Source organism: Silene latifolia, chromosome 11 (assembly GCF_048544455.1).
Source record: "Silene latifolia isolate original U9 population chromosome 11, ASM4854445v1, whole genome shotgun sequence".
Taxonomy (NCBI): Eukaryota; Viridiplantae; Streptophyta; class Magnoliopsida; order Caryophyllales; family Caryophyllaceae; genus Silene; species Silene latifolia.
This window is the reverse complement of record NC_133536.1, coordinates 14,586,668-14,614,545: the sequence shown is the minus strand read 5'-3', so window position 1 is coordinate 14,614,545 and position 27,878 is coordinate 14,586,668. Positions and strand designations below refer to the sequence as shown.

Sequence of the window (27,878 nt, the reverse complement as noted above, 5' to 3'; positions counted from 1 at the left end):
TGTTCTCATCTCCCAAACACTAGATTTGACCCAAATATGTATTTGCAAATGAAATGTCTATTCCCAAACATACCATAAATTAATGGGCGTTCTTCATAATCAATTTCCCCCAAAAAATAATTAGGGTTCTTCATGTTTGGTAATAATGGTGAGGAAGATGAGAGGGTTTGGGGTTAAATGAGAGCTAAATGATAGGTAAAGTGAAAAGATTTAGGTAAGTAGGCAAACAAATATACAAGGGTATATCAGTCACTTTTTGACAAAATTCACCGGAAACGTCATCGTGGTGCAATTTTCAAAGAAAAGTGATATTATGGCTGTAATTTTCAAAAAAAATTATATAAGGCTGTAATTTTCAAAAAGTGGTTTTTATAAGGATGTAATCAACAATTTTCTCTTAATTGAATTCTCAATTTTGGTGTTTAATGGTGAGGTCAGCAAAAGAGAGAGGAGCGGGGGCCACGTGATTTTGGTGAAGTTGTTGGCTAAGCTTGACTTGACTTTGCTTTACACATGATCCAATATTTTGTTTCGTCTCAACCCGTTTTATTTCCGTCTCGATCCAATTGGCTCCTCAATTTTCGTCTCATTATTCCTCCTTACCTACACATTATTATAATAAAATAATATTAATACCAATATTAAATAAGAATCCGCCTAATTATTAATTCTAACTAAAACGACTAATTATTATAAATTAGTAATTAAATGAGCTAATTAATCAGTTAAACACGCAAAATCGAGTCGGAATAAGATATAAATGTGGGGTAAAACACGACTAAAATTCTATTTATCAGTTTGTAAGATAATGTGTCATCTATTTTAGAGATTTGTCTACAAACCCTCTATTGTTGGACATGAGTGTTGAGGTTCATGGATGAGAGGGGTTACAATATAGTATACAGGTTTGTGGAGAGAGAATTTGAGAGAAGAAATAGTATAGTGGGCCATGTGATAAACCTTGAAGAGGTTTATTTATTGTTGAAATGAGGTTTGTAGGTAAATTATTTTGTATACTAGCTTATGTGGCATGAGAACAAACTCATTGGAGGTTCATTTATTACTCACTAGTTTTATACCCGTGCAAATTGCACGGATATGCTATTTAAAATTTGTTATTTAAAAGTGTTATTTTCGTTTTTGCAATTTGCATTGGTTCAAATAATTTAAAAAATACGATTATGTTTTATGTATCATGTTTAAGATTTTTTATTTGTATAATAATTTCATTTGTAATTAGCGACTTGTACTGATTATTTATTCGGTAAATAAAAGAAAACACAAAACGTGGTAGGCCACTTGATTAAAGAAATATAAAAATGAACTTTTAACCACAGAGCGACAGCTCGACTCTGTGGTTGTTCGTTTAATAAATAGGATTTTAGTTTAAAGGTAGTTATCTTTAGAAATAGACTTTTAACATAAAGTGATAAAATCTCTCTACTTTTGTTGAAATAATTCTAAATTACAAACTGAGTTAAAAGTCATATCTAAATTTTTTGATTTGATTATAAATTTCATTTATAAGTACTGTATATAATGTATTAGGATCAATCGACGTGTCATCTTGCTAGCTAAATATGATTTTCTACTTTGTCTTGTTACTCGTCGTGTTCCAAACTCATGCAAATTGTTAAACCTGTTTTTCATTTAGTCAAATTCGTACACGTTTTGTAGAATCATGCACGGACAAACTGAAAAATTTGACTCGTGCACGTATACAATTTGTTAAAATTATTGACAAATTATTGACAAATTGCGATATCTAATATAAATTTTTATAAAAGAATAGCCCGTTAAAAACAATTGGAATAAGAGGGCATTGCACTATGAAACGGTTTATTTTTGTGGAGAAAAAAAAAAGAAACACGGTTAATTTACATGGCTAATAAATAAGTTGTTTTTCTATACAATGGTACCGTCTCATAGTTTAAAATCGACTTAGTGATTCCTTTCTTTCTTTGGTTTTTTAAAAATGCCGAGTGATTAAGTTGATAAAGAAGATGTCTAAAATATTTTAAGTTGATAGTGATTAATAATATTGAATAGGCAATGACTAATAATTATTGTTGAGAGTTTAAGACAGTTTTACACTGTGTGACGGACACATTGTACAGAAGATGGCTCGGTTTTACTTATTAGCAACAAATGAATATTTTTCTTTGTATAAAAATAAACCGTTTCATTGTATAAAACCGTTTTTATTTTAAAAGTTTCGTTTGTCGATAATCTTTAATGATCCCATATCATAAACCTCAAATTAATTAAAACACTCGACCCCGCCTAAACAAATTGAGTCTAACCCAAAACATGGGCTTTGTCTAATTGGCCTTGGCTATAATGCTTATTAGCCTATCAAATATATGTAGCCCTAATAATTTCACCTCACCAAGCAGCTCTCACATTTTTTATCCCTCCATAACCATATCGCCTTCATTGTTTCTTCCTCTAACCACCGAACTAATTATGACATTTTCCATTCTACTCTCTCATCCAGACCAAAGGTTACAGTTGCTTTATCACACTTGTCGAGACACGTTTTGTAACGTGCATATCTTTAGTTAGACATTATTAAAAATTATAAAAATTTGATATTCTTATAGCATTCATGACGATAAATCAAACAAGATCTCACATGACTATATTTTGTCTTATAGATTAAGAATAATATCAAAGATTCCCTACGACCATGAATAGTGCCAAAAAGCAACTGTAACCTTTGGTCTGGATTGAAGGGAGTATTAAATTTGACACAAAATTTGCAGTTCAACATGTTATTTAACGCAACATTATTTTATAAAAGGTAATACAAAAGACCATTACCTTACGTCGAAATTTTCTTTTTTATATTTTCACTTTTTAATTATTATTTTTTATTTTTTTTCTTTTTTAGTATATTTTCACTTCTTTTTAAATTATTTATTTCGTTATATTCTATAACTTTGTAGATCTGATCATCGCTGTATTTTTTTTAAAAAATTCCAAGCAAATATTCTTATTTTTAATTAATTTTGGCTCATATTTTTGCTTCTCTTTTTTCCACTGTTTATATTCAGGTTTTGGATTTTTAGTATTCTTCCGTTTAAAAAAAAAATTCAATCTCTTTAAACTACGGAGTATTATTTAACATCTATCTCATAATCGATTTTTTAGATCTAGAAAGTTAGATTTTTTTATTCCATAATTTTTTACCATAATAATTGGTTAATTTTTTTTTTAATAAATCCGAGCATAATTAAAGAATATTTCAACTTCAATAATTTTTTCAATCCTTTTTAATTACTCTGTACCTTGTAGTATTTTTAAATAAGGTTCACAATGAAGATTATTAATAATTTTTTCAAGTTCACAATGAAGATTATTAATAAATTTTCAATAGTGATATTTTTTATTACTGCAGATAGATGTAATTGTTTAGTATATGACTTATTTTGCATATTTGTATATTTAAAATTTAATTACTCGTAGTGTATATGATGTTAATTCGGCCAATTGTATAATTTAATCTCTGTATTTTGATCTTATTAGTGATGATGTAATTTTATAGGAGTATGCATAAACGAAAGAATGTAGAAGTGATTTTGTAAAGAACTTAATTAAGGTGGTGTTTGGCCTTACTTATGAAAAATGACTTTTCCTTTTTAAAAAGAGTTTATTCACAAGTTACTTTTCGGAAAAGTTTTAGTTGTTTGGCCATACTTTTGTAAAAGCGGTTTCTCGCAAAATTTATATGTTTGGCCTAACTACTTTAATACAACTTTTGTTTGCTTATTTGGTTCTTTATGTAAAAAGTAGAAGTAGAAGTAGTAAATATCTACTTCTCCTTTTGGGGGTGAATAATCACTTTTTGACTTCTCAAAAGCACTTTTAAAACTCTCTAATTTACCATGTTTGGCCAAGCTACTACTTTTTCAATTACAAAAGCACTTTTTAAGCTTGGCCAAACAACACCTAAATTGTACAAAGAAAGTGGTTCCTTAAATTCAGGAAAAGAAAATAGATTTTTGACTTGTTGACTTTCAACCACAGGCTGACAACTCAGCACTGTGGTTGTTTGTTTAATAAAGAGGATGCCTTTATCCTACTATTAGGGATGACAATTGGTGGAATATGGATGAGGTGAAGCCATATCCATATCCATATTCGCATCCATTTAATTTATGGTCATCCATATGACCATATCTCACCTCATCCATTTAATATTTTTTCATCCATCCATATCCATATCCACCGGGTGAAGCGGGTGGAGCGGGTATCCGTTGGATATTTTCACAACTTATAAAATTTAAAGATAATATATCGTAAAAAAATTGTGGCGATAAAATTAAAAGGCATACATAATTCAAGTAACAATATATATTCGCAAATAGCAACCAATATATATCCAACAACAAAGTGTCTTCGAGGATGGCGTATTGCCCCATCTTCGTTCATGTTGATAACTTTCACATGGGTCCTAATTTTACTTCATTTTCTGAATTCAAATTAATCGACGAAATAATTTAGGGAAAATAGTTAAGTTCATATAGCTCAACTTTTTAAATTTTTTATTTATTTAAATGTTAAGAAATATATAGAGTTGTTTGAAGGTTTTGTTACCATATATGATGCGTCAACAAATTCCTTACACAGCTCAAGAACAGATTATTACTTGATGTACGTGCCCCCATAGAGTTGATACAAATTAGTTCAACAAGAAACTCAAGTTGGTTAAAACCCGAAAAATCCATAGTAATAACTGATGTAAGCTATCGAAGCGGATTTCTTCAAATATATGTAGAGTTGCAGTGAAATATTATTCATGTTTGAGGTTTGATTGAACAACAATGTGTTAATGTCCATGTTATCATTTAAAGAAGTTATATCTAGTCTCTAGAGTGTACAGCGATATCGAAGTTCATACCATTTGACTATCAAAGTCAAATAACGACAATAGAAATCAGATAGAGTGGGTATTCGTCTACTCGATTGATAAAGAAAATCTGAAACCTTCGTCAATGTAATTATGACAGGGAGTGCTGATGTCTCAAAAAACTGTAGAGATTCGTCATCACTGGAATCAATTTCCAGCTGATCACTTGAAGAACTAGTGTCAGCGGCAATGACCTGAACTCGTGGTATTCCTGTATCGCTCAGAGCAGCCTGCACAAACAGGGGCGTCTTTGGGCCCGTGCGGGCCGTGCGGCTGCACAGGGCCCTAAATTTTTTTGGTCAAAAATCAAAGTAAAAGTAAGAATAAATAAATGCAGTACACTAAATATTCAATGAAAGATAGTGGCTTAGTAGATAGTAATTGGGATTTTAAACACTAGATCTCAAGTTCAAATCTTAGTATCCGCATTTATGTACTTTTTTTGTCTTATATTTTAAGATTTTTTTCCATAAAATGTTATATAGGGCCTCATATTTAAAGTTCGCACAGGGGCCCCCAAAATCTCAAGACGGCCCTGTGCACAAATACCCGAGTTTAATCAGTAAGCAGATGCTCCATTAAGCTCTAATACCTAACAAGATGTAACAATAGTGTTGGGATTAGTTTCACAGTGACGCTGCATTGGATTCGCTACATCGTATGATAATTCAAGTTCCCAACCTACCATGCATCCAAATACTGAAAACTTAAGGTCTCAGAATGAGGAAAAGACAGGCTGACAAACTTGAGGTCTCGGCAAATCAATATTACATCACTGTAGGAGTGGGATACGAGGATAGCGGTTTGAGAAACAGAACAAAATTTGGAATTAAATCACCTAAAGCCTTTTATCATTACAACCATTCCTACACAAGCGCTTAAAACATGGCTGAACTAATAAAAAGTTTCGTCGGACAAAAGAGGGGTAAAGTGTAAGCAACAGAAATGCCAAAATCTGACAGAAGATGGCAGAATCCAGTGCATCAGTGTAAAAAGGAAACCTAAGGCAAACAAATAATTGTGACGGAGGGAGGGAGGGCCAAAGAAAAGTAATATACGATAGCTTCACTTACACTTGCAATAACATCATTTTCCCGGAGTTATCTTGATATCGTAGGGTATGAATCTCAAAATCCACCATTCCTTGGATATGAGCAACTTACCTTATAGGTTTAAGGTATGAGTATGAAACCCTTATTTTTGTCAAATAAACCCTCATACCAGTATTAGGTGAACCAAACACTTAGTTTCCTGGGCATATAAAAAATAAAAAGTCTTCCTTATCGTTTAGAAATGGTATACCTTGACCATGATGTCAAGTCAACAATTCTTATACAAAAATTGCTAGTTGCACAAAGACCAAAGTACAATTGATCTTATGCGCTAATAAATTATGCATACGACGACTTTAGCATCTAAATTTCGACTATAAATGTTAATATTAATAGTAGTATAACATAGTACTTCACTCTTTGACAAGAAAATTTAAGCAGCCTAATTTCTTCTACAAAAATGGCAATTAAACGTATTAGAGTTTCCTTAATGATCTCACTAATGATCATTTGTGTGGTTTTATCCTCTTCATCATTATGTGAGGCAAGGCCCCCTGGTATGTGCATTACTTATATTTCCGATCCTAATAATATTATTTTCATCTAATCAATCTTGATGGCTTGTTAATGGCAAACATCCTCATAGAGAAAATGATGTGTCAAAAAATAAGTATAAGAGGATGATAATGTACTCTCTATTGTACATGCTCTTAGCTTATAACCACTTTGATAGATTTCATTTTACTCTTTTCCAAGATAACATTTACTACAGCTATTTGTTACTTTCATTTGTTAATCCTTATTACTCCATATTTTTTTTATCAATCTGTATTATTTAGAGTAATCTTCAATTATTACGAATATATATTGTCCTCCAACCTTTTTGATTTTTTGTTATTTTGTTACCCAAATTTTGTTTTTCTAAATTGTTTACTCACTATCTATCTATATCTCTGTTTGGTAAACAGCGGATTAATTTCAGCATAAGCAGATTGCAAAAGCAGATTATAAATGGCAGATTTTATCAGAACGTTTGACTAGCATATTATAATTAGCAGAATTGATTTGAGTGTTTGGTAATTGGCATATTACGATTAGTAGATTGTTAGTTTTCTTTGTAAAATGGAGAAAATTTTCCTATTTTACAATATGCTAATCAATATCTTTCAAGGGTAAGAAGATATTGTAAAAAAAAAGATATTGACCCCAAATATGTTGTTTCAATATGCTGTTTACCAAACACTAAAATTAGCATATTGATTGGTCAAACATGCTAAAAGCCTTGAATATGCTAAAATTTGGCCAATATGCTGTTTACCAAACAACGCCTTAATAAAACAAGAACCATAAAACACAAATCTCATCACGTTTTTCCCGCCTAGCATTCACAACCCTAAATTCTTTATTTACTTCATTTCCTTTACATTCAATTGTGCCGTCATATGTGTATACTCCTAAATCTTTCCACGTGCTCTTAATTCAATCAATCTTCTTCTATTTAATTCATGGCCAAACCATCACAAATATCAACTTCATCCCATTCACATATTATTAGGAGCAATAATCAAAGTTATCATCTTTCTTGAATTATTTTAAGGGTTTTTTGATAACTGCTACCACGAGTAAACCACTCTTTGAGAACTACTACCAAGGTAAAAAAAGTTTAAAATCTGCTACCATATTCATTGCTTCGGTTAAAAGTCAGTACCAATTCATTAAACGAGGCTAAATGAATGAATCTCAGCCATTCATTTCAAATCTTTAGATTAAGTTATATTTTCTCTTCCTATTATACCCTTCCCCTCTTCCTTATAACATTTTCCTCTTCCTTATAACACTACAATCTTCTACTCCATTAATCCATCTTCAATCTCTCCTTTATTTTTCTTATTTCATCAGGTAACATTTCCTTTCAAATCTATTCTTTCATTTTCTCTTTCAATCTCTTCTATCAGTTAACATTTCCTTTCAATTCATTCATTCTCAACCCTTCTACTCCATCAACTCCCGTCGAATCAAGGGTAATGTAAAATTAGCATATTAAACAATGGGTTTATACAATTTTAGATAAAGGAAAGCTATCAACTTTCTAGAAAACAACCAATTGAATTAGTCAAATCTATGCAATCAACCGGGTTTAAAGTGAAAACAAAGACAAAAGTTTAATTAAAGAAATCAATGGAACAAATTTCAATGAAATTAAAAAATCGAAAAATTAGGGTTTTATGGAATCTAATAAAGAATTCAATCATACAATCTAATAAACAAATAACTGAGGAAATCAATAAACATTATGAAATTTGTATTACTAAATTGAAGGTTGATTAAGAATAAAGAGTAAAATAGGAAAGGAAACCTGAGAATGAGTAGAAAATGTGAATTTGTTAGGTTAAAGGGCTTTCCAGTTATATAAACTGAAGTGAAGAAAGTGAATTTGTTAGGTTAAATTCTTCAAATGAGTAGATTAATTTGATAGAGTATGAGTGATGAAGTTGAAAATTAGAGTAATGAAGGTGAATTTGATATAGTAGAGTGATGAAGTTGAGGAGCTATGTGTCTGGGTAAGAAAGGGGGGAAAGGTTGAAGAAGGGGCAAAGGTTAAATAAGGGGTAGTTTAGTCTTTTCACGTCAAAAATTGGGGCTCGGTGTGAATTGGTACTGACTTTTAACCGAACCAATGAATATGGTAGCAGATTTTAAACTTTTTTTTTACCTTGGTAGCAGTTCTCAAAAAGTGGTTTACTTGTGGTAGCAGTTCTCAAAAAACCCTTATTTTAATTAGGTTTAGCAGGAGATCAAACAAACAATTTGCAAGGTTTACCAGGTTAGCCGATCTCCATTTCTCAACTGGCCCATTTAATTTATTAAATTTCAATTTATACTCTATTTTAAGTTTCAATTGTTTTAGTCTAATAGATTCTGGATAATAGTGCATTATGTCAAAATAAAACTGGTATTATACGAGTTAAGAGAGTTCCTTTGCAACTAAGTATTGACCTTTTCTATCTTCCCGAGGTCTTTTTATTTTACTGCCTACATTGTTTTTGTTAATAGGGTATTGCCTTCATTGCAATGTCAGTGTTACATACGGAGTACTGTATTTGTTAGTGCAGTCATATCAACCTCAGGCCAGCACATTAGTTGTCATCACTCTTGATTCTCCAATTTGTCTAGAGGAAACATCATACCGTCATATTGTGATGAATGTATGCTCTGTTTCGTTTTATTTGTTTTCTTAAACTTGCAACATCTGCTTTGTTTTCCTTGAATGTCGATCTTTTTCTTTGCTATTTCTTTCAGTTCGGACTCACTGTGAGATCAAAAGCCCTCATTACACAAATATTGAACTCTTTAAATACAAGTTTAAAGATGTATTAGAGTCACCTTACTCGGTATGGCCCTCAGGTCCTATATTAATTTTGTGAAGTTGGTTATTTTTATTGTTCTTCACACTAAGATGTGACTTTCATATGATTTTTATGTTACATTATCTGGTTATGGATTGCACTCATAGAGGGACAAATTCATGGCCTTTTCACAAAAAACATTAAGTGCGTTATCACCTTAAGTTTCAATTTAAGTGAATTTTGTTTATTAAAATATACCTTTGTCAATTTACATCTCCTGCAAATTAATGGTTTAATGTTTCTTTTAGGTTTTGTTCACAAGACTGGGAATTCAATGACATTATACAACATCATTACATGTCTGTGGATAACTCCCTTAGAACTAGGACATAAGTTATTTGGAGTAGGCTTCTGATTGTTGCTTCAGATCACATTTGGAGTAGCATCATTACGGGTTTTAACGGAGTTAACACAAAGATAAAAGGATTTTGAAATATTGATTTATTTTCCATTAAGGATTTGAGGTATAATCTATACAGTTAAGGACTTGAGAGTTCTGGCCGTCAAGTTTGTTGTTAGTTTGATTTTGTTCAGTTATACTGTCCTTGCTGCTTTTGGGCCTAAATCTTTACCAAAATCAACAATTAATTTCTAATTCTTTTTCCGTTATGTATCCCGTTTTATTCATCTAGCTAAAACAAGTGGATTGAATAAAAAAATATTAACATGCTAAAACCTCTCTAACTCGCTTTTGGTGAGTGATCACGAGCCAGGATCGCTTGCTTATGGCTGCTGTTGTAAGTGACATGGGGGGATTGTAAAGGGGGAAATTTAGAGGGTGTTTGTGGAGGATAGTGATTGAAGGTGGTAGAAAGGGTAATGTCAAATTGCAACGGGGAGCATCACAAAGATCAGGAGCATCATAAAGGAGGAGGATAAAACCGAAAAGGAAATTAAAGAATGTAAACAGAAATTTAGTGGGAAAATGTATTATTCATGATTTTTAGGCTTATTTTATTCTCTATTTATACGATCAAGGACATTGCAATTATTATTAACTAGCGAACACACAACTATGGATATCAATCCTTAATTGTAAAGTTTTATAATTAAGATACTTAACTGATTTTTTTTTTTTAAGTTCACATCTTTGATGTAAACTCGGTATTAATGACTTGAAAGAATGGCTTATGTTTAGACAATTTATAGGACGTTTAGAAAATAGCATTTCCAACACAGGCATCGTTAAGTGTACCAAAAAAAGGGCATCGTTCATGATTATATTAACACAAATTACACATCTGTTTGATTAACTTAATTAATTAATGATGTTATGAGAAATTATTACTTTACGACTTAAGCTAATGACTTTTGATTTGTGATTCTTTCTTCTTCAAAGTGGGCTAGATGTCATTAATTATGTGTTATATACTACTCCGTACTATGGGGGTATTTGATAAACAGTGGATTGAGAAGTTTTTAGCATATTCAGTCCTTTTAGCATGTTTGACCAGTCAATATGTTGTTTAGGGTGTTTGGTAAACAACATATTGAAATAGTAGATTTAAGTGCAATCTACTAATCTACAATATGCTGCTCCTACCAGCATATTCAATTAGTAGATTAGGGAATATTTAAATTGACATTTTTATCCTTGAGAAAATATGTTGTGATAGTTACCTATAATTAATTTATGTCCATATTAGTCATTTTACAATAAAAATAAACAATCTGTTAATTCGAAACTACTGATTACCAAACACGTTAACAAATTCTGCTAATTATATATTTTGGTCAAATTCGCTAATATAATCAGCTCTTACAACCTGCTTCTGCCAATATCAACCCGCTCTTTACCAAACAGGGCCATTTCTGTTATTAAGTTCATCCCCCACCACACACACACATCATTGGTGCGTTTAGTTAATTCTTAAATAAGGGTTATTCATTTAAAAATATTACAGAGTATAATTTTATCATATGAAATTTCAAATGGAACTATGTACGCCCGTGCACTTTGCACGGGTATTAAGCTAGTATTGATAGTATAAGAGTAACACATGAATGTCACATTATAACATTTACCTTTTAAAAATACTATTTAATTAAAAAAAATATTTGAAAGCATATATAATAACATAAATATGGTTGTATAGGGCCTCTTTCAAATTCTCGCACAGGGCCCCCGAAATCTCAGAGACGGCCCTGTACAATAGTTAAGTTTAACATTATACAGGCCATGGAGGAGTATTATATACGACCATTATACTGATTTTACTGTTACGGCTGAGAATGTCACAAGTATAATCGGACCGAGTCCTTGGTATGGTGAATTTAAACTAAACTTTTATTTGTTAGCTGGATACGGATTGTTTACTGGATTATGCCTCTGTATGTTCTCTATTGCACCCTTTTTGTAACTGGTGGTGGATAATCGGACAGAGTCCTTCCCTGGGTTTGTAAGATGAGAGTGTTGAGAACCTCATCCCATACAAATATCACGTTACTGTCTACACATTCGTTCTAAACGCCAATTGATTATAAAATAAAATACTATTTGGCCTTGTGATATGGATTGTCTCTCCTTTCTCATCCAAATAGGTTTAACCCGTAGTCCCGTATCCATTTTCATAGATTTAACATTTACTTATCGATCTATCTATTACCATAATGCAGCACCAGTACCTGATTGTCCACAGTGTGAGTGTTGCACTGCTGCACCGCCCGGTTCCTGCTGCAAGTGTTGTTCTGGTTCCAGCGCTCCACTTTTCAAACCTGAAGATAGCCATATGCCATAGTTCATACAAAAAAATGATTTAAATGATTTATCATATTTCTATGGTCAATCTAAGTGTCCTGAGCTTGAAAATAGTGTGCAAAAAAATAAATTGAAACTGTATTCTTGAATAAGTTACAAGAGATTATGAGAAACTAATCTCTTATTGTCATATATATGTAAAATAATTGGGCGTTTTTCCAATTTAATTATCATGTAATACTTGGTTATCGCCAGGCAAACTTTATACTGTCATCAATAATATTGTCACAGCTATTCCAGGTGTTCATTGAAGTATCGAACCCATGAATGCTAAACCGCTCATTGTGCAGTGGACTCTGGGTCGACAAAAGCAACCGTTATGCTACTAATTTTTGTGGTAATGTCCTCATATTTGCAACGATTAAAAAATAGACCAGCTTCCAACTCGTCCATGAGAAAACCCTATTGTTATGGTTAAAACAATGTAAAATTGGCTACAGTGTTGCAGTGAAAACGGCCATAATACAAGTGGTTCTGCTTTAGAAGGTAACAGAGAAGGCAATTGTCAGATACATTGCTCAAACTTGTGTAGATTTGTTCATGAATCAGATTTGACCATGTCGATTTTGGTTTAAAACATAAAAGCAAGTGTCCAATGCTAGCTGTAGATATGCATACCTGAGATTATATGAAGCGTCAGAATAGCATAAGCTACCAAAAATCCCCACACGAACATGTTCCATCCTTGAATAAATGAAATCTACGAGTGTCTCTGACAGTGATCTCCACATATCCTCAAATTCTTCCCAACAAGTATAGGTTCCCCCTTTTTCGTCGATAGCAGCCCAAATGCAACTGCAAGTTTCTCACTATGATGAACACCACTCCTCTCCTTGTCTCTTTCGCCTCCAACATCTTTCATTGTAGACCATCGCACATCTGGCACATAACCAACATCTTTTATCTTCACTAATACCTCATCTAAGTACTCGTATATTTCCTTGATCATAGGGTGTGAAGCATCTTCAGCAACGAAGGTATGAACCCTTTTGTTTATCTCAATCCAACTACACCCTGGTTTCTTTCTAAGCTTTCTATCGTGCATCAGCTTCCTAACCTGAGCAACCTCCACCCATCTTCCGGCATCAGAATAAATATTTGCAAGCATGACGTAAGGAGCAGGATTTGTAGGCTCAATCTGAAGAAATTGATTAGCAGCCTTAATCGCTAAATCAATATTACCATGTTTTCTACATGCGCCAAGCAAGGCAGCCCAACCAATTTTACCGGGGTTAAATGGCATAGACTCGATAAGCTGCTCTGCCTCACGCAGTTTACCAGCTCGACTCAGCATGTCAATCATGCAAGAATAGTGTTCAGGTTCAGGATCAATACCGAAATCACGTTTCATTGAGTCAAAATACTTTTGGCCTTCCTCAACTTTTCCTGTGTGAGCACAAGCTGAAAGCACAGAAATCAAGGTTATATTACTAGGCGTTAGACCTTTTTTGAGCATGCAATTAAAAAGATGCAATGCTTCATTTCCGGCACCATGCTGAGAATAACCATCAATCAAGGCGTTCAAAGAGACTACATTATGCTCAGGCATCCTATCAAATAACTTTCTAGCATCATGAAGATTTCCGCTTTTAGCATACATTGATACGAGGGCATTGTTGACCGCAATCCTATTAGATGGGATATCAGACTTTAGAGACAAACAGTGAATTTGCTTTCCATGTGACGGAGAGGGGGAGTTTGAACACGCACTAATCACACAAACAAAGCTGCAATCATCTGGCTGATGCCCAATTCGCAGCATATCTCGGAAGCAAGTAAGCGCCTCCTCTGATAATTCATCAAATTGAGAATATCCAGAGATCATGGTGTTCCAAAGAACCAAATCGGGATCTGGAATTTCCTCGAATATTTTCCTACAATCAAACATGTCACCACCACATTTCGAATACAAATCTATCAACCCACTCCCGACATGAGGATTTGCGTTAAACCCAATCTTGATTAGCTGACCATGAAACTGGTGGCCACCAACTCGATCCTCCAAGCTCGTAAACGCAGTCAACACACTAGCCAAAGTATACATGTCAACATACAAACCCTGCTTAACCATTTCCTTAAACAATTCAACCGCTTTTAATCCTTCCCTATGTTGCCCATACGCAACAATCATAGCATTCCAAGAAACCTCATCTTCCCTCCCATTCATTCCACAAAACACCCTCTTCGCCTCCTCCAAGAACCCATTTTTACTATAATAACTCACAAGCGAATTATTCACCGACACATACGAATCATACCCACCTCTAATACCCAAACAATGCAACTGCCTAATCAACAAAACATCATCATTCGACCCCGTAATCATGGAAGACATACTAAACCCATCCATCCCAATGCCCACCTCCCTCATCCTCCCAAACAGCCCAAAAGCAGGCCGCGTTTCACCTCGTTCCGCATAAGCAGCAATTAGAGTATTATACGAGACCAAGTCCGGTTCAGGCATTTCATCAAACAGTTGGCGGGCAATCATAATTCGACCGTGTTTCACATATGCCGCAATAATGGCATTGTAGGAGAACACATTTGGGTAAAGGGTCGTTTCGAATGCGTTTCGAGCGGCGGTTAGATTGCGGCATTTGGAGTAGAGGATGATGAAGTGATTGGAAATGTAAGTTAATTGAGGAATTATGGATTTTACGTAGAGTGCATGGAGACGTTTCCCTGTAATTAGGTTTTTTTGGGTAATGCATGATTTTAGAAGGTGGGTGAAATGGTGTAGATTCCATGAAGTTTGGTTCATTTAGATTATGAAACAATTAATTAACCATAATCTAAGAGCAACGAAAAATAACGGTACAAACAATGGTCATTTATTTATGATAAGAGTAAGAGCAACGGCTTAGTATACCGGAGTCCGTGACGATTCTAGGAATATCACGCATATGACACCACAAATTGTACAACCATAATCAATATTACTGAGCTTATGTGTATTTTTTTCGAGCTCTTATATTTTTTTATTTATATTTTAATTTTTTTGATGTTAAAAATTAAAATTTAATTGAGCTCTTATATATTATTTTCGAGTTCCATTATAATATTTTAAGTTCAATATTTTTATAATGGAGCTCGAATTCTTTTAAAGAAAGCTCATAATCTATAGGTCTAAGCTCAACTAAGTACGTAATTCTAAAGCTCGAGTTCTTTTCTATACAACTGATTGTATAGTCTAGTTACTGCATATGACACTAGGTTAGTGCCTTAGTGGAATATCCAGGATTCCGACCTCCGAACACGAACTCAAATTAAAAAAAAAAAAAAAAAAAATCTAGCCTAGCAATTAATTATTTACGGAGTATATCATAAGAATTATATTATTTTCGTATATAGTACTTGTTTAAAAATGGTCTTGTATTTTATCCATTTCACATTTTTTTTTTATCAATTTCAGTTCCGGTTGAATTGAATAAGTCCATTTTACAACGAGTTGAATTGGTTGAATTGGATAAGTCCTTAGGGCATTAGCAATAGAGGTTTGTCAATAGGTTTGTAAGATAATGTGTCAACTATTTTAGAGTTTTGTCTACAAACCCTCTATTGTTGGACATGAGTGTTGAGGTTCATGGATGAGAGGGGGTACAATATAGTATACAGGTTTGTAAGATAATGTATCAACTATTTTAGAGGTTTGTCTACAAACCCTCTATTGTTGGACATGAGTGTTGAGGTTCATGGATGAGAGGGGGTACAATATAGTATACAGGTTTGTAAGATAATGTATCAACTATTTTAGAAGTTTGTCTACAAACCCTCTATTGTTGGACATGAGTGTTGAGGTTCATGGATGAGAGGGGTTACAATATAGTATACAGGTTTGTGGAGAGAGAATTTGAGAGAAGAAATAGTATAGTGGGCCATGTGATAAACCTTGAAGAGGTTTATTTATTGTTGAAATGAGGTTTGAAGGTAAATGATTTTGTATACTAGCTTATGTGGCATGAGAACAAACTCATTGGAGGTTCATCTATTACTAATGCCCTTACCCTACTACTAGGGATGGCAATGTGTGGAATATGGATGGGGTGAAGCCATATCCATATCCATATCCATAATTTATGGTCATCCATATGACCATATCCACCCTCATCCATTTAATATTTTTTCATCCATCCATATCCATATCTACCGGGTGAAGCGGGTATCCGTTGGATATTTTCACAACTTATAAAATTTAAAGATAATATATCGTAAAAAAATTGTGGCGATAAAATTAAAAGGCATACATAATTCAAGTAACAATATATGTTAGCAAATTGCAACCCAATATATATCCAACAACAAAAGTGTCTTCGAGGATGGCGTATTGCCCCCATCTTCGTTCATGTTGATAACTTTCACATGGGTCCTAATTTTACTTCATTTTCTGAATTCAAATTAATTGACGAAATAATGAAGGGAAAATAATTAAGTTCATATAACTCAACTTTTAAAATTTTTTATTTATTTAAATGTTAAGAAATATATCGAGTTTTTTGAAGGTCTTGATGTCGTACCCCCATAGAGTTGATACAAATTAGTTCAACAAGAAACTCAAATTGGTTAAAACCCGAAAAATCTATAGTAATAACCGATGTAAGCTATCGAAGCGGATTTCTTCAAATATATGTAGAGTTGCAGTGAAATATTATTCATGTTTGAGGTTTGATTGAACAACAATGGAATTTTTTTCAAAAATAGGGTTCAATAACAAACAAATTAACGAAATGAGGTAACTTTGAAAGTAATTACCAAAAATGGGTCCACGTAGGCTCGGTTTTGATGAAATTGGGTTCGGGATTGTAGTCGCTCAGCCGGACGGCGATTCGAGTTGAAAACGCTCACCTGCTGTGCGACTTATAGGATTTTTCGCCAAAAAAAAAAGAAACTAATATTGTAAGTTGACGGAATTGAACCCGCACAAACTTGTTAATAAAAACATCTTAACCACTGCACCAAAGCAATTACTTGACTACTTATTGCGCTTAAACATTTATAATGGCATACAAGAAGATCAGGGATTATGTGTTTAAGATTAAGTAAATTTCCGCACTAAATAGTCATAAATGTTTGCTTGGTACAGTGGTTATTGGACTAGTATTAATGTTCATACTCCGAGGTTCGATTCTCGTTAGAGTTATTTTTCTATTTTTTTTTTTTTGGTAAAATATTGTAGTCGCTGGGCCCCTAAGCGACTTGGGTCTCGGTCGCTGGGCCCCTAAGCGACTTTGGCTAAAATAGCTCACCCTTAAAAGCAACCGTAATTTCATGTCATCCAACACGTAGTCGCTTTGCGGGAAAGCGACTTGAATACAAGTATAGCTTCGGGTGTGACGTGGACCCATTTTGGGTAATAACTTTCAACAAAACTACATTTTGTTATTTTTTTTGGTTTTGAACCCTATTTTTGAAAAAAAATTCACAACAATGTGTCAATGTCCATGTTATCATTTAAAGAAGTTATATCTAGTCTCTAGAGTATACAGCGATATCATAGCTCTCGAAGTTCATTACATTTGACTACCAAAGTCAAATAGCGACAATAGAAATAAGATAGAGTGGGTATTCTTCGATTGGATTGATAAAGAAAATTCTGAAACCTTGGTGAATGTAATTATGACGGAGTGCGGATGTGTCAAAACTGTAGAAATTCGTCATCACTGGAATCAATTTCCGGTGATCACTTGAAGAACTAGTGTCAGCGGCAATGACCTGAACTCGTGGTATTCCTGTATCGCTCGGAGCAGCCTGCACAAACACCAGAGTTTAATCCGTAAGCAGATGCTCCATTAAGCTCTAATACCTAAATAGATGTAATTAACAATAGTGTTGGGATTAGCTTCACAGTGACAGCTGCATCAGATTCGGTACATCGTATGATAATTCAAGTTCCCAACCTACCATGCATCCAAATACTGAAAACTTAAGGTCTCAGAATGAGGAAAAGACAGGCTGACAAACTTGAGGTCTTGGCAAATCAATATTACATCACTGTAGGAGTGGGATACGAGGATAGCGGTTTGAGAAACAGAACAAAGTTTGGAATTAAATCACCTAAAGCCTTTTATAATTATAACCATTTCTACACAAGCCCTTAAAATATGGCTGAACTAATAAAAGGTTTCGTCCGACAAAAGAGGGGTAAAGTGTAAGCAACTGAAATGCCAAAATCTGACACAGAAGATGGCAGAATCCAGTGCATCAGTGTAAAAAGGAAACCTAAGGCAAACAAATAATTGTGACGGAGGGAGGGAGGGCTAAAGAATAGTAATATACGATAGCTTCACTTACACTTGCAATAACATCATTTTCCCGGAGTTATCTTGATATTGTAGGGTATGAATCTCAAAACCCACCCTTCCTTGGATATGAGAAACATACCTTCTAGATTTAAGGTATAACTATGAAACCCTTATATTTGTCAAATAAACCCTCATACCAGTATTAGGTGAACCAAACACGTAGTTTTCCTGGCATATAAAAAAAAAGTCTTCCTTATCGTTTAGAAATGGTATAGCTTGACCATGATGTCAAGTCAACAATTCTCATTCAAAAATTACTACTTGCACAAAGTACAATTTATCGTATGTGCTAATACAATATGCATACGACGACTTTAGCATCTAAATTTCGACTATAAACGTTAAGAGATGTTTACTCTCGACATACATAACATTAATAGTATAACATAGTATTACTTCACTCTTTGACAAGCAAATTAAAGAACCTTAATTTCTTCTGCAAAAATGGCAATTAAACGATTAGAGTTTCCCTACTGATCTCACTAATGATCATTTATGTGGTTTTATCCTCTTCATCTTTATGTGAGGCAAGGCCCCCTGGTATGTGCATTACTTATATTTCCAATCCTAATAATATTGTTTTCATCTAATCAATCTTGATGGCTTGTTAATGGCCAATTTAAGTAACATTATTTCACATAATTTACATATGATATAACATTTTAAAAATAATAATAAGGATATGAAAATAATTAGACTCGGATAACAAAATTGGGATGGAATGAAGTCGTAACTCGCACTTGAGTTTCGGCCAATTTGACATCATGTTATTTTGTTGCTTCTTTTACAATTTGTTTTTTCAAATTTAGTTATATATTTGATCTTGATTGTCAAATATTTCTAGCTTTGATCACGATTTTCTCGATACCTTTGTAAAGATATAATGCAACTAGGGGCAAAACTGAACCGATTTGAGCTCAAGCTCAGATGGGCTTGGAATCGACTCGGATTTTTCGAGCTTAAAAATTAAAGCTCAGAATAGGCTCGGATTAGGCTCGAGCTTAAATCGAGCTCGGTTGGTTAAATAATTATTATCCTTACTTTCTTTGACTTTTAAATCAAATTGAAAATAAATTTACTTTCAGATAAATGAAAATATAAAATAGTTAGCAAAAATAATAAATAGATAATCATAAATGCTAAAACAACAATTTATTAAGAACAAAAACAGTTGTAAATGCCAAAATTAAATAATAAAAATAAAATAAAACAAGCCTAAACGAGCTTACGATCCAAGGTCAACCTCAGTTTGAAATCGGTCATAGATCAGTTTTGACCGATTTCGAGCCCCGCTTTGACCGAGCTGATTTCGAGGGCTCTACAAGTCGGCTTAGATCAGTAACAGCCCTAAATGCAGCTATCCTTAAAACAATTATTTATATAACAACCTTTTTAATAAAATTTAACTATTGAATCAACATCTTTTGATCACAATAAAATAGTTTAAGTTTAACATTATAAAGGCCATGGAGGAGTATTATATACGACCATTATACTGATTTTATTGTTACGGCTGAGAATGTCACAAGTATAATCGGACCGAGTCCTAGGTATGGTGAATTTAAACTTTACTGTTATTTGTTAGCTGGATACGGATTGTTTATTGGATTATGCCTCTGTTTGTTCTCTATTGCACCCTTTTTGTAACTGGTGGTGGATAATCGGACAGAGTCCTTCCCTGGGTTTGTAAGATGAGAGGGTTGAGAACCTCATCCCATACAAATATCACGTTACTGTCTACACATTCATTCTAAACGCCAATTGATTATAAAATAAAATACTATTTGGCCTTGTGATATGGTTTGTCTCTCCTTTCTCATCCAAATAGGTTTAACCCGTAGTCCCGTATCCATTTTCATAGATTTAACATTTACTTATCGATCTATCTATTAACATAATGCAGCACCAGTACCTGATTGTCCACAGTGTGAGTGTTGCACTGCTGCACTGCCCGGTTCCTGCTGCAAGTGTTGTTCTGGTTCCAGCGCTCCACTTTTCAAACCTGAAGATAGCCATATGCCATAGTTCATACAAAAAAAATGATTTAAATGATTTATCATATTTCTATGGTCAATCTAAGTGTCCTGAGCTTGAAAATAGTGTGCAAAAAAATAAATTGAAACTGTATTCTTGAATAAGTTACAAGAGATTATGAGAAACTAATCTCTTATTGTCATATATATGTAAAATAATTGGGCATATTTCCAATTTAATTATCATGTAATGCTTGGTTATCGCCAGGCAAACTTTATACTGTCATCAATAATATTGTCACAGATGCTGTCAAAAAAAAAAAAAAAAAAATAATAATATTGTCACAGCTATTCCAGGTGTTCATTGAAGTATCGAACCCATGAATGCTAAACCGCTCATTGTGCAGTGGACTCTGGGTCGACAAAAGCAACCGTTATGCTACTAAGTTTTGTGGTAATGTCCTCATATTTGCAACGATTAAAAAATAGACCAGCTTCCAACTCATCCATGAGAAAACCCCATTGTTATGGTTAAAACAATGTAAAATTGGCTACAGTGTTGCAGTGAAAACGGCCATAATACAAGTGGTTCTGCTTTAGAAGGTAACAGAGAAGGCAATTGTCAGATACATTGCTCAGACTTGTGTAGATTTGTTCATGAATCAGATTTGACAATGTCGATTTTGGTTTAAAACATAAAAGCAAGTGTCCAATCCTAGCTGTAGATATGCATACCTGAGATTATATGAAGCGTCAGAATAGCATAAGCTACCAAAAATCCCCACACGAACATGTTCCATCCTTGAAGAAATGAAATCTACGAGTGTCTCTGACAGTGATCTCCCTGCTCGTGACAGCAGAAATAAGCTTAATGGCATTATGACAATCTCCACATATCCTCAAATTCTTCCCAACAAGTATAGGTTCCCCCTTTTTCGTCGATAGCAGCCCAAATGCAACTGCAAGTTTCTCACTATGATGAACACCACTCCTCTCCTTGTCTCTTTCTCCTCCAGCATCTTTCATTGTAGACCATCTCACATCAGGCACATAACCAACATCTTTTATCTTCACTAATACCTCATCTAAGTACTCATATACTTCCTTAATCATAGGGTGTGAAGCATCTTCAGCAACGAAGACATGGACCCTTTTGTTTATCTCAATCCAACTACACCCTGGTTTCTTTCTAAGCTTTCTATCGTGCATCAGCTTCCTAACCTGTGCAACCTCCTCCCATCTTCCAGCATCAGAATAAATATTTGCAAGCATGACGTAAGGAGCAGGATTTGTAGGCTCAATCTGAAGAAATTGATTAGCAGCCTTGATAGCTAAATCAATATTACAATGTTTTCTACATGCGCCAAGCAAAGAGGCCCAACCAATTTTACCGGGGTTAAATGGCATAGACTCGATAAGCTGCTCTGCCTCACGCAGTTTACCAGCTCGACTCAGCATGTCAATCATGCAAGAATAGTGTTCAGGTTCAGGATCAATACCGAAATCACGTTTCATTGAGTCAAAATATTTTTGGCCTTCCTCAACTTTTCCTGTGTGAGCACAAGCTGAAAGCACAGAAATCAAGGTTATATTACTAGGTGTTAGACCTTTTTTGAGCATGCAATTAAAAAGATGCAATGCTTCATTTCCGGCACCATGCTGAGAATAACCATCGATCAAGGCGTTCAAAGAGACTACATTATGCTCAGGCATCCTATCAAATAACTTTCTAGCATCATGAAGATTTCCGCTTTTTGCATACATTGATACGAGGGCATTGTTGACCGCAATCCTATTAGACGGGATATCAGACTTAAGAGACAAAGAGTGAACTTGCTTTCCATGTGACGGAGAGGGGGAGTTTGAACACGCGCTAATCACACAAACAAAGCTGCAATCATCTGGCCGATGCCCAATTCGTAGCATCTCTCTAAAGCAAGTAAGCGCCTCCTCTGATAATTCCTCAAATTGAGAATATCCACAGATCATGGTGTTCCAAAGAACCAAATCAGGCCCTGGAATCTCCTCAAATATTTTCCGACAGTCAAACATGTCACCACCACATTTCGAATACAAATCAATCAACCCACTCCCAACATGAGGATTCGCGTTAAACCCTATCTTGATTAGCTGACCATGAAACTGGAGGCCACCAACTCGATCCTCCAAGCTCGTAAACGCAGTCAAGACACTAGCCAAAGTATACATGTCAACATACAAACCCCGCTTAACCATTTCCTTAAACAATTCAACCGCTTTCAATCCTTCCCTATGTTGCCCATATGCAACAATCATAGCATTCCAAGAAACCTCATCTTCCCTCCCATTCATTCCACAAAACACCCTCTTCGCCTCCTCCAAGAACCCATTTTTACTATAATAACTCACAAGCGAATTATTCACCGACGTATAACAATCATACCCACCTCTAACACCCAAACAATGCAACTGCCTAATCAACAAAACATCATCATTCGAACCCGTAATCATAGAAGACATACTAAACCCATCCATCCCAATACCCACTTCCCTCATCTTCCCAAACAGTCTAAACGCAGTCCGCGTCTCACCTCTTTCCGCATACGCAGCAATTAGAGTATTATACGATACCAAGTCCGGTTCAGGCATTTCATCAAACAGTTGGTGGGCAATCATAATTCGACCGTGTTTCACATACGCGGCAATAATGGCATTGTAGGAGAACACATTTGGGTAAAGGGTCGCTCCGAATGCGTTTCGAGCGGCGGTTAGATTGCGGCATTTGGAGTAGAGGATGATGAAATGATTGGAAATGTAAGTTAATTGAGGAATTATGGATTTTACGTAGAGTGCATGGAGGCATTTTCCTGTAACTAGATTTTTTTGGGTAATGCATGATTTTAGAAGTTGACTAAAATGATGCAGATTCAATGAAATTTGGTTCATCTAGATTATGGACCGATTAATCATTTATTTTTGATAAGTAACGGTTATGAGGAAGACTTATGTATCACCAATCTTTTTTTTGTAATGCTCAATCATATAAAATTTTTCATAAGCATTCTTTTTTTCTAAAACTACTTTCTTCATCCAAAATATTTTTCCTAATTTGACTTACTCCCTTAATACTTGTTATTAATAAAACTTACTCCCTTGTTAAGGTTATTTGTTTACCATTTTTATTTTGTAGTCTCTCAGTTAATTGTTTATCTAGTGTAGAAATGTCCTTGATACACAATTTGATCATTCAAACTCAATAATTGGCTCTCTTCTCTTTTCTTGGTCTTTGTGTCAATGTGTTATAAGAATGACTGGAACAGAGAGTATAATTTGATGATTAAATATTTAGATTTCATCATATAAAATTCTTTCACAAAAGCATTTTTTGAATGAAAAAATAAATATGGAAATGGAGAAAAGTCGAGGGAAAGTGATGTGTTGAAGATACTTCCTCAGACTTGCTGTTTTATTTCCAATTCAATAAAATACTTCTCACATTTATTAGAGAAATGGGAAGAAAAAGAAAGTCCATAGGAAGAATATGAGCACATTTTCTCTCCATTTCCAAAAGAAAAATGGAGAGGCAAGTTCATGTCAATGGTTCGGATCGCATTTGGACAACATCTAACGGTTCTAAATTTACCCATAAAGATAAAGGAAAATGAGGGTAAAAATAGAAATTATTATTTAAAGAAATTGTGAAAGGAAATGGAGAGGATCCATTTCCGAAGTATATGTTCTGTAAACTAAGAGTAAAATTATTGGTAGTCTTGAGACAAGACTTTAGTAAATCTTAAGACAAGACTCTCTCAAGACTAACAATAATCTACCATAATCTTGACAAAGTCTTAACTTGAGTCTTGGAACACCTTAAGACTTTGGATGAATCTTGACCTCGCCTTAAAGATAAATTAACCAATGAGTCACATGTGTCGCTTCTTTTTTTTTTGTGAAAAAAAGAAGTGGAAAAGTAGAGTCTGAGGGGAGTCTGACGGATAATGTAAAGTCTGAGATGAGTCTGAAGAATAAAGAAATAATAAAAGTTAGTGAAAAGCTGATGTAACAGAGTCTTAAAACTTGAGAGAGCCTTATTGATAATCTCCCTAAGGAGAAGGTACACAATAGTATTTGGGTGGAGATAATAAAAGCAAGTTCGATGGTGGCAAATTATATCCTGCTCCCGGGGGTAGGGAGTAGTATACACCCATTAAAAAAAAAAAAAAAAAAAAAGAAGACAAAATTAACTACCCACTACATCACTGTATGTTTTTTTTATTCCAAATTACTCAATTTATCAAATTTAAAATTCTATAATTCTATCTGTTCCGGGTATGATTACGGAGCAGTGTTGTTACCACGTAAGCTTTGTTGAATGATGCTCTTGCTTGACTCTTCCTTTCGGCCTCTCCTGAAACAATGAACAAACTGAGGGCTCGGCTAGGCACCGAGCGTACTCACTCCGACGCTCAAGTCAGTAAACTTAAAGGGGTTAAGTTGTGTGATACTTGGCAAAGTATGTTGTAGAGAGATAAGGGAGTTTATACCAGATTATGAGTGGTTTAGGTTATATTTTTTGGATCCTTTTCTCAATGAGAGAAGTGGAGTATTTATAGACTTTCACCTTTTGTCACGTAGTGGCCAAGTGGCTAGCAGGGGGAAAGACCGTTCTACCCTCGGCCGATGGACCCATGGCAGGCCGGCCGAGGGGTCTTGGATATGAGTACGCGGATATGTATCCGGTGGCTAGTTGTCCTAGTCGGGACCCAGTGACAGCCGATAGGTCGACGGCTAAGGGTGTCGATACGTTGACTTCTTTGTGGATATCTTTGACCTTGCTCAATATGTTGACTCGGTCAGCGGGTGCAGAATATGCCCCATCAATTTGCCCCCAGCGTAGTCTATGCCGTGGTATGTGTAACGCCCCGTAATTTCGGACCGTTAATATATTTCGAAAATAATTAATTAATCAAGTAAAATTTGACAATAATGTATTTAAAGTAAAAATAATTCAAAGAAATATAACTTTATTATATTTTGAAGAAAAGTATTTATTTTGATAGTTTTGAAATGTTTAAAAATAGTTTAAACCGTGTAAAATCTTTTATTTCGAAATAAGGGCGTATCGGGGGGAAAATGACAATTCGTTTGAACGTTGGGTAAACGAATTTGGAAATGGGTCGTATGAATACTCAATATTAATGTAAGCTCGTGTTTAAGAACTTTGGTCTTGACGGAATTTGCGTTTGACTTACGGATTTAATTATTATTGAAACGAGTCAAAACCGACTCGTAAAAATTCCGACTAAAAATCCCGCACCTCCTTTCCTCCTTTCCTTCTTCCCTTACGCGGACCACACCCCCCTTTTCTTTTATTTTTCTGATTTCCTCTATCTCCTTCTTCTTCCTTAAGTTCCAAACTCCATTTTTATATAAAAACTCAAGCAAAATCGTCACAATTTCTTCGTTACATTAGTATTTTTTTTTCGCATAATTTACCTTTAGGAATCCTCTCGCCGAGATCTACAACTTAGTATGTTCTAATTTCAGTTTTCATTAAGTTGTTTTAAGACCAATTTTCGGAAATTCGGTATTTGTGCTTAATTATTGTGTTTTTATTGTTTAATTAGGTGAAGATTTGGAAGACGAGTTCGGAGACTCGTATATTGTAGAGGATAGCGGCTAGTTTTCGTTAGGGTTTGGGTTTTTGAGGTGCTAATTGCTCATTTTCTAGCTTAAGGTAACATATTTCGAGTTACTCGACGAATTATCGTCACAATCTTTGTTGTTTTTGTATGTTTTGTAATTTTTGTTGGTGTAGTAATTTTCACATGTTTAGAATGGTTGCATGCATGTCAATTGTTAGCTTAAATTATGCTTTTTGTTAGTTTAATTTATCAAAGTTGAATTGGGGACGATTAATTAATTTTCAGACGGTCTTATACTGAGCAAAAATGAAAAAAAATAAGAGGAGTAAGGGTGGGGCAGCAGGCCGGCAGGCCGTGGCAGGCCCGTGGCAGGCCCGTGGCAGGCCCACGGCTAGCCCACGGCTGGCCCGGGTCGGTCCGTGCTTGTTTCGCGGGTTTTCGTACAATCTTGGTCTTTTCGGGTTAATTAATATTAGAATAGAATAAGTAACAAAAGGGTAGTAATTTGATTTGAAGCATACTAGTAACAAAAATTATGTTAATGGGAAAAATTGTGCTTATATTAAAAATTATCACATGTTAGGATAGTTTACAAAATGAATTTTATAGCGATAATTGTAATGTTTTGTTGATTGTGCTGAAAACTGAGCCTTAGTCCCTTTGATCGATGCGATGTCGATTAATTGAGTGATTGGTCACCGCAATTTGACCGTGCACTCGCCGCAGGTGGGGTTGCGGGTAAAAATTCGGTTGAATGATTTAGATAATCGGCCTTTTTCTTGTTTTAGGCCATTTATCAAGCTTTAGTTCACATGTATAGCTTATTGAATTTAATAGTGTCTTGTATTGTAGAAATGGCCCTAGATTCCCTGAAGCCTTTAATATGATTACTATTGTTAGAATTAGAAATTAGTATTGAGGATTCTGTTGGATTGTATGCTGTAAATAGACATTTAGATAGCCTTTCACATGATAGAATGTTAGAATTTATGTTGGTAAGTAGGACTTTTTGCCCTCTTAAGGTTAAGTGGGTGTCTTACTTGACTTGTGTGGTGAGTCTTGTGTGGTGTGGGCTAAAGTATTCAAGCTGGGACTAGCTGGGACTAGGTCCTAGGTGAGTATTTCGGCCTTCATCATAGATAGGTCTTTATAGTCTCTGACGAGTATATGTTCACTGCTTGATAGCCTTTGTGTTCCTGACTAGTGGATTTATATCCAAGTTGGGGCATGACCTCAGGTACTAATTTGGATAGTATGGGGTCAGCTTAAGTACTAGCCAACCCTTCGGTGGTGTCCTTAGGGTACTCACTTCACTTTGTTTTAAAAAAAGTTGTGGGTCTTGGGTGCGGTGGTGTGTATCCGCATGTCTAGGTCTGCGCAGATTTTAGGCTAGGGTTGTGTTGTCTCTTGGCCATGTTTTCTTAATAGTAACCGCTGAGCCAAGATACCGGTTCGATTACCTTCCCTACCTCGTGGTATAGACTCGAGTTACAAAGTGACTATTGACGGGACTAAGAACTTATGCATGTCTTTGATATATTGCCCTTTCTTGTTTGATGATTCTATGAATCATAGAAGGTGAGATGCAAGCCGGCTATGGTTGATAGAGTTTGGATTACAATTTGTTAAATGTTTCACATGTTAGTTTAGTTTGGTCAGTTTAGGACTCATATGTTAGAATAATTGATAATTGAATTCTTTATCATCTTGTTTACATGTTTTACTACATGTACATTAATTTTGACGATTCGTGGCTGGGAGGACTCGAAGTTACTCCCTACTGAATTGTGGCTTTCGTGTTTGTATAAAATGCGATTGACAGGTTGTTGATTCTTTGTTGGGTTCACAGACGA

At 34.7% G+C, this 27,878-nt stretch overlaps 1 protein-coding gene and 1 pseudogene across 1 annotated transcript; both read right to left on the bottom strand.

The window, feature by feature from the left end:
- Positions 1 to 4,780: 4,780 nt before the first annotated feature.
- LOC141611145 (pentatricopeptide repeat-containing protein At3g49710-like) lies at positions 4,781 to 15,013 on the bottom strand (annotated as a pseudogene).
- A 2,541-nt stretch (positions 15,014 to 17,554) lies between these two features.
- On the bottom strand, positions 17,555 to 23,479 carry LOC141612722 (pentatricopeptide repeat-containing protein At3g49710-like). The gene is made up of 3 exons (XM_074431500.1): positions 21,137 to 23,479; positions 20,341 to 20,430; positions 17,555 to 17,874 (listed from the first exon to the last, which is right to left on the bottom strand). The coding sequence occupies exon 1, from the start codon at positions 23,324 to 23,326 to the stop codon at positions 21,170 to 21,172; it is 2,157 nt and encodes a 718-aa protein (XP_074287601.1). The 5' UTR covers positions 23,327 to 23,479; the 3' UTR covers positions 17,555 to 17,874; positions 20,341 to 20,430; positions 21,137 to 21,169.
- Between the last annotated feature and the right edge of the window lie 4,399 nt (positions 23,480 to 27,878).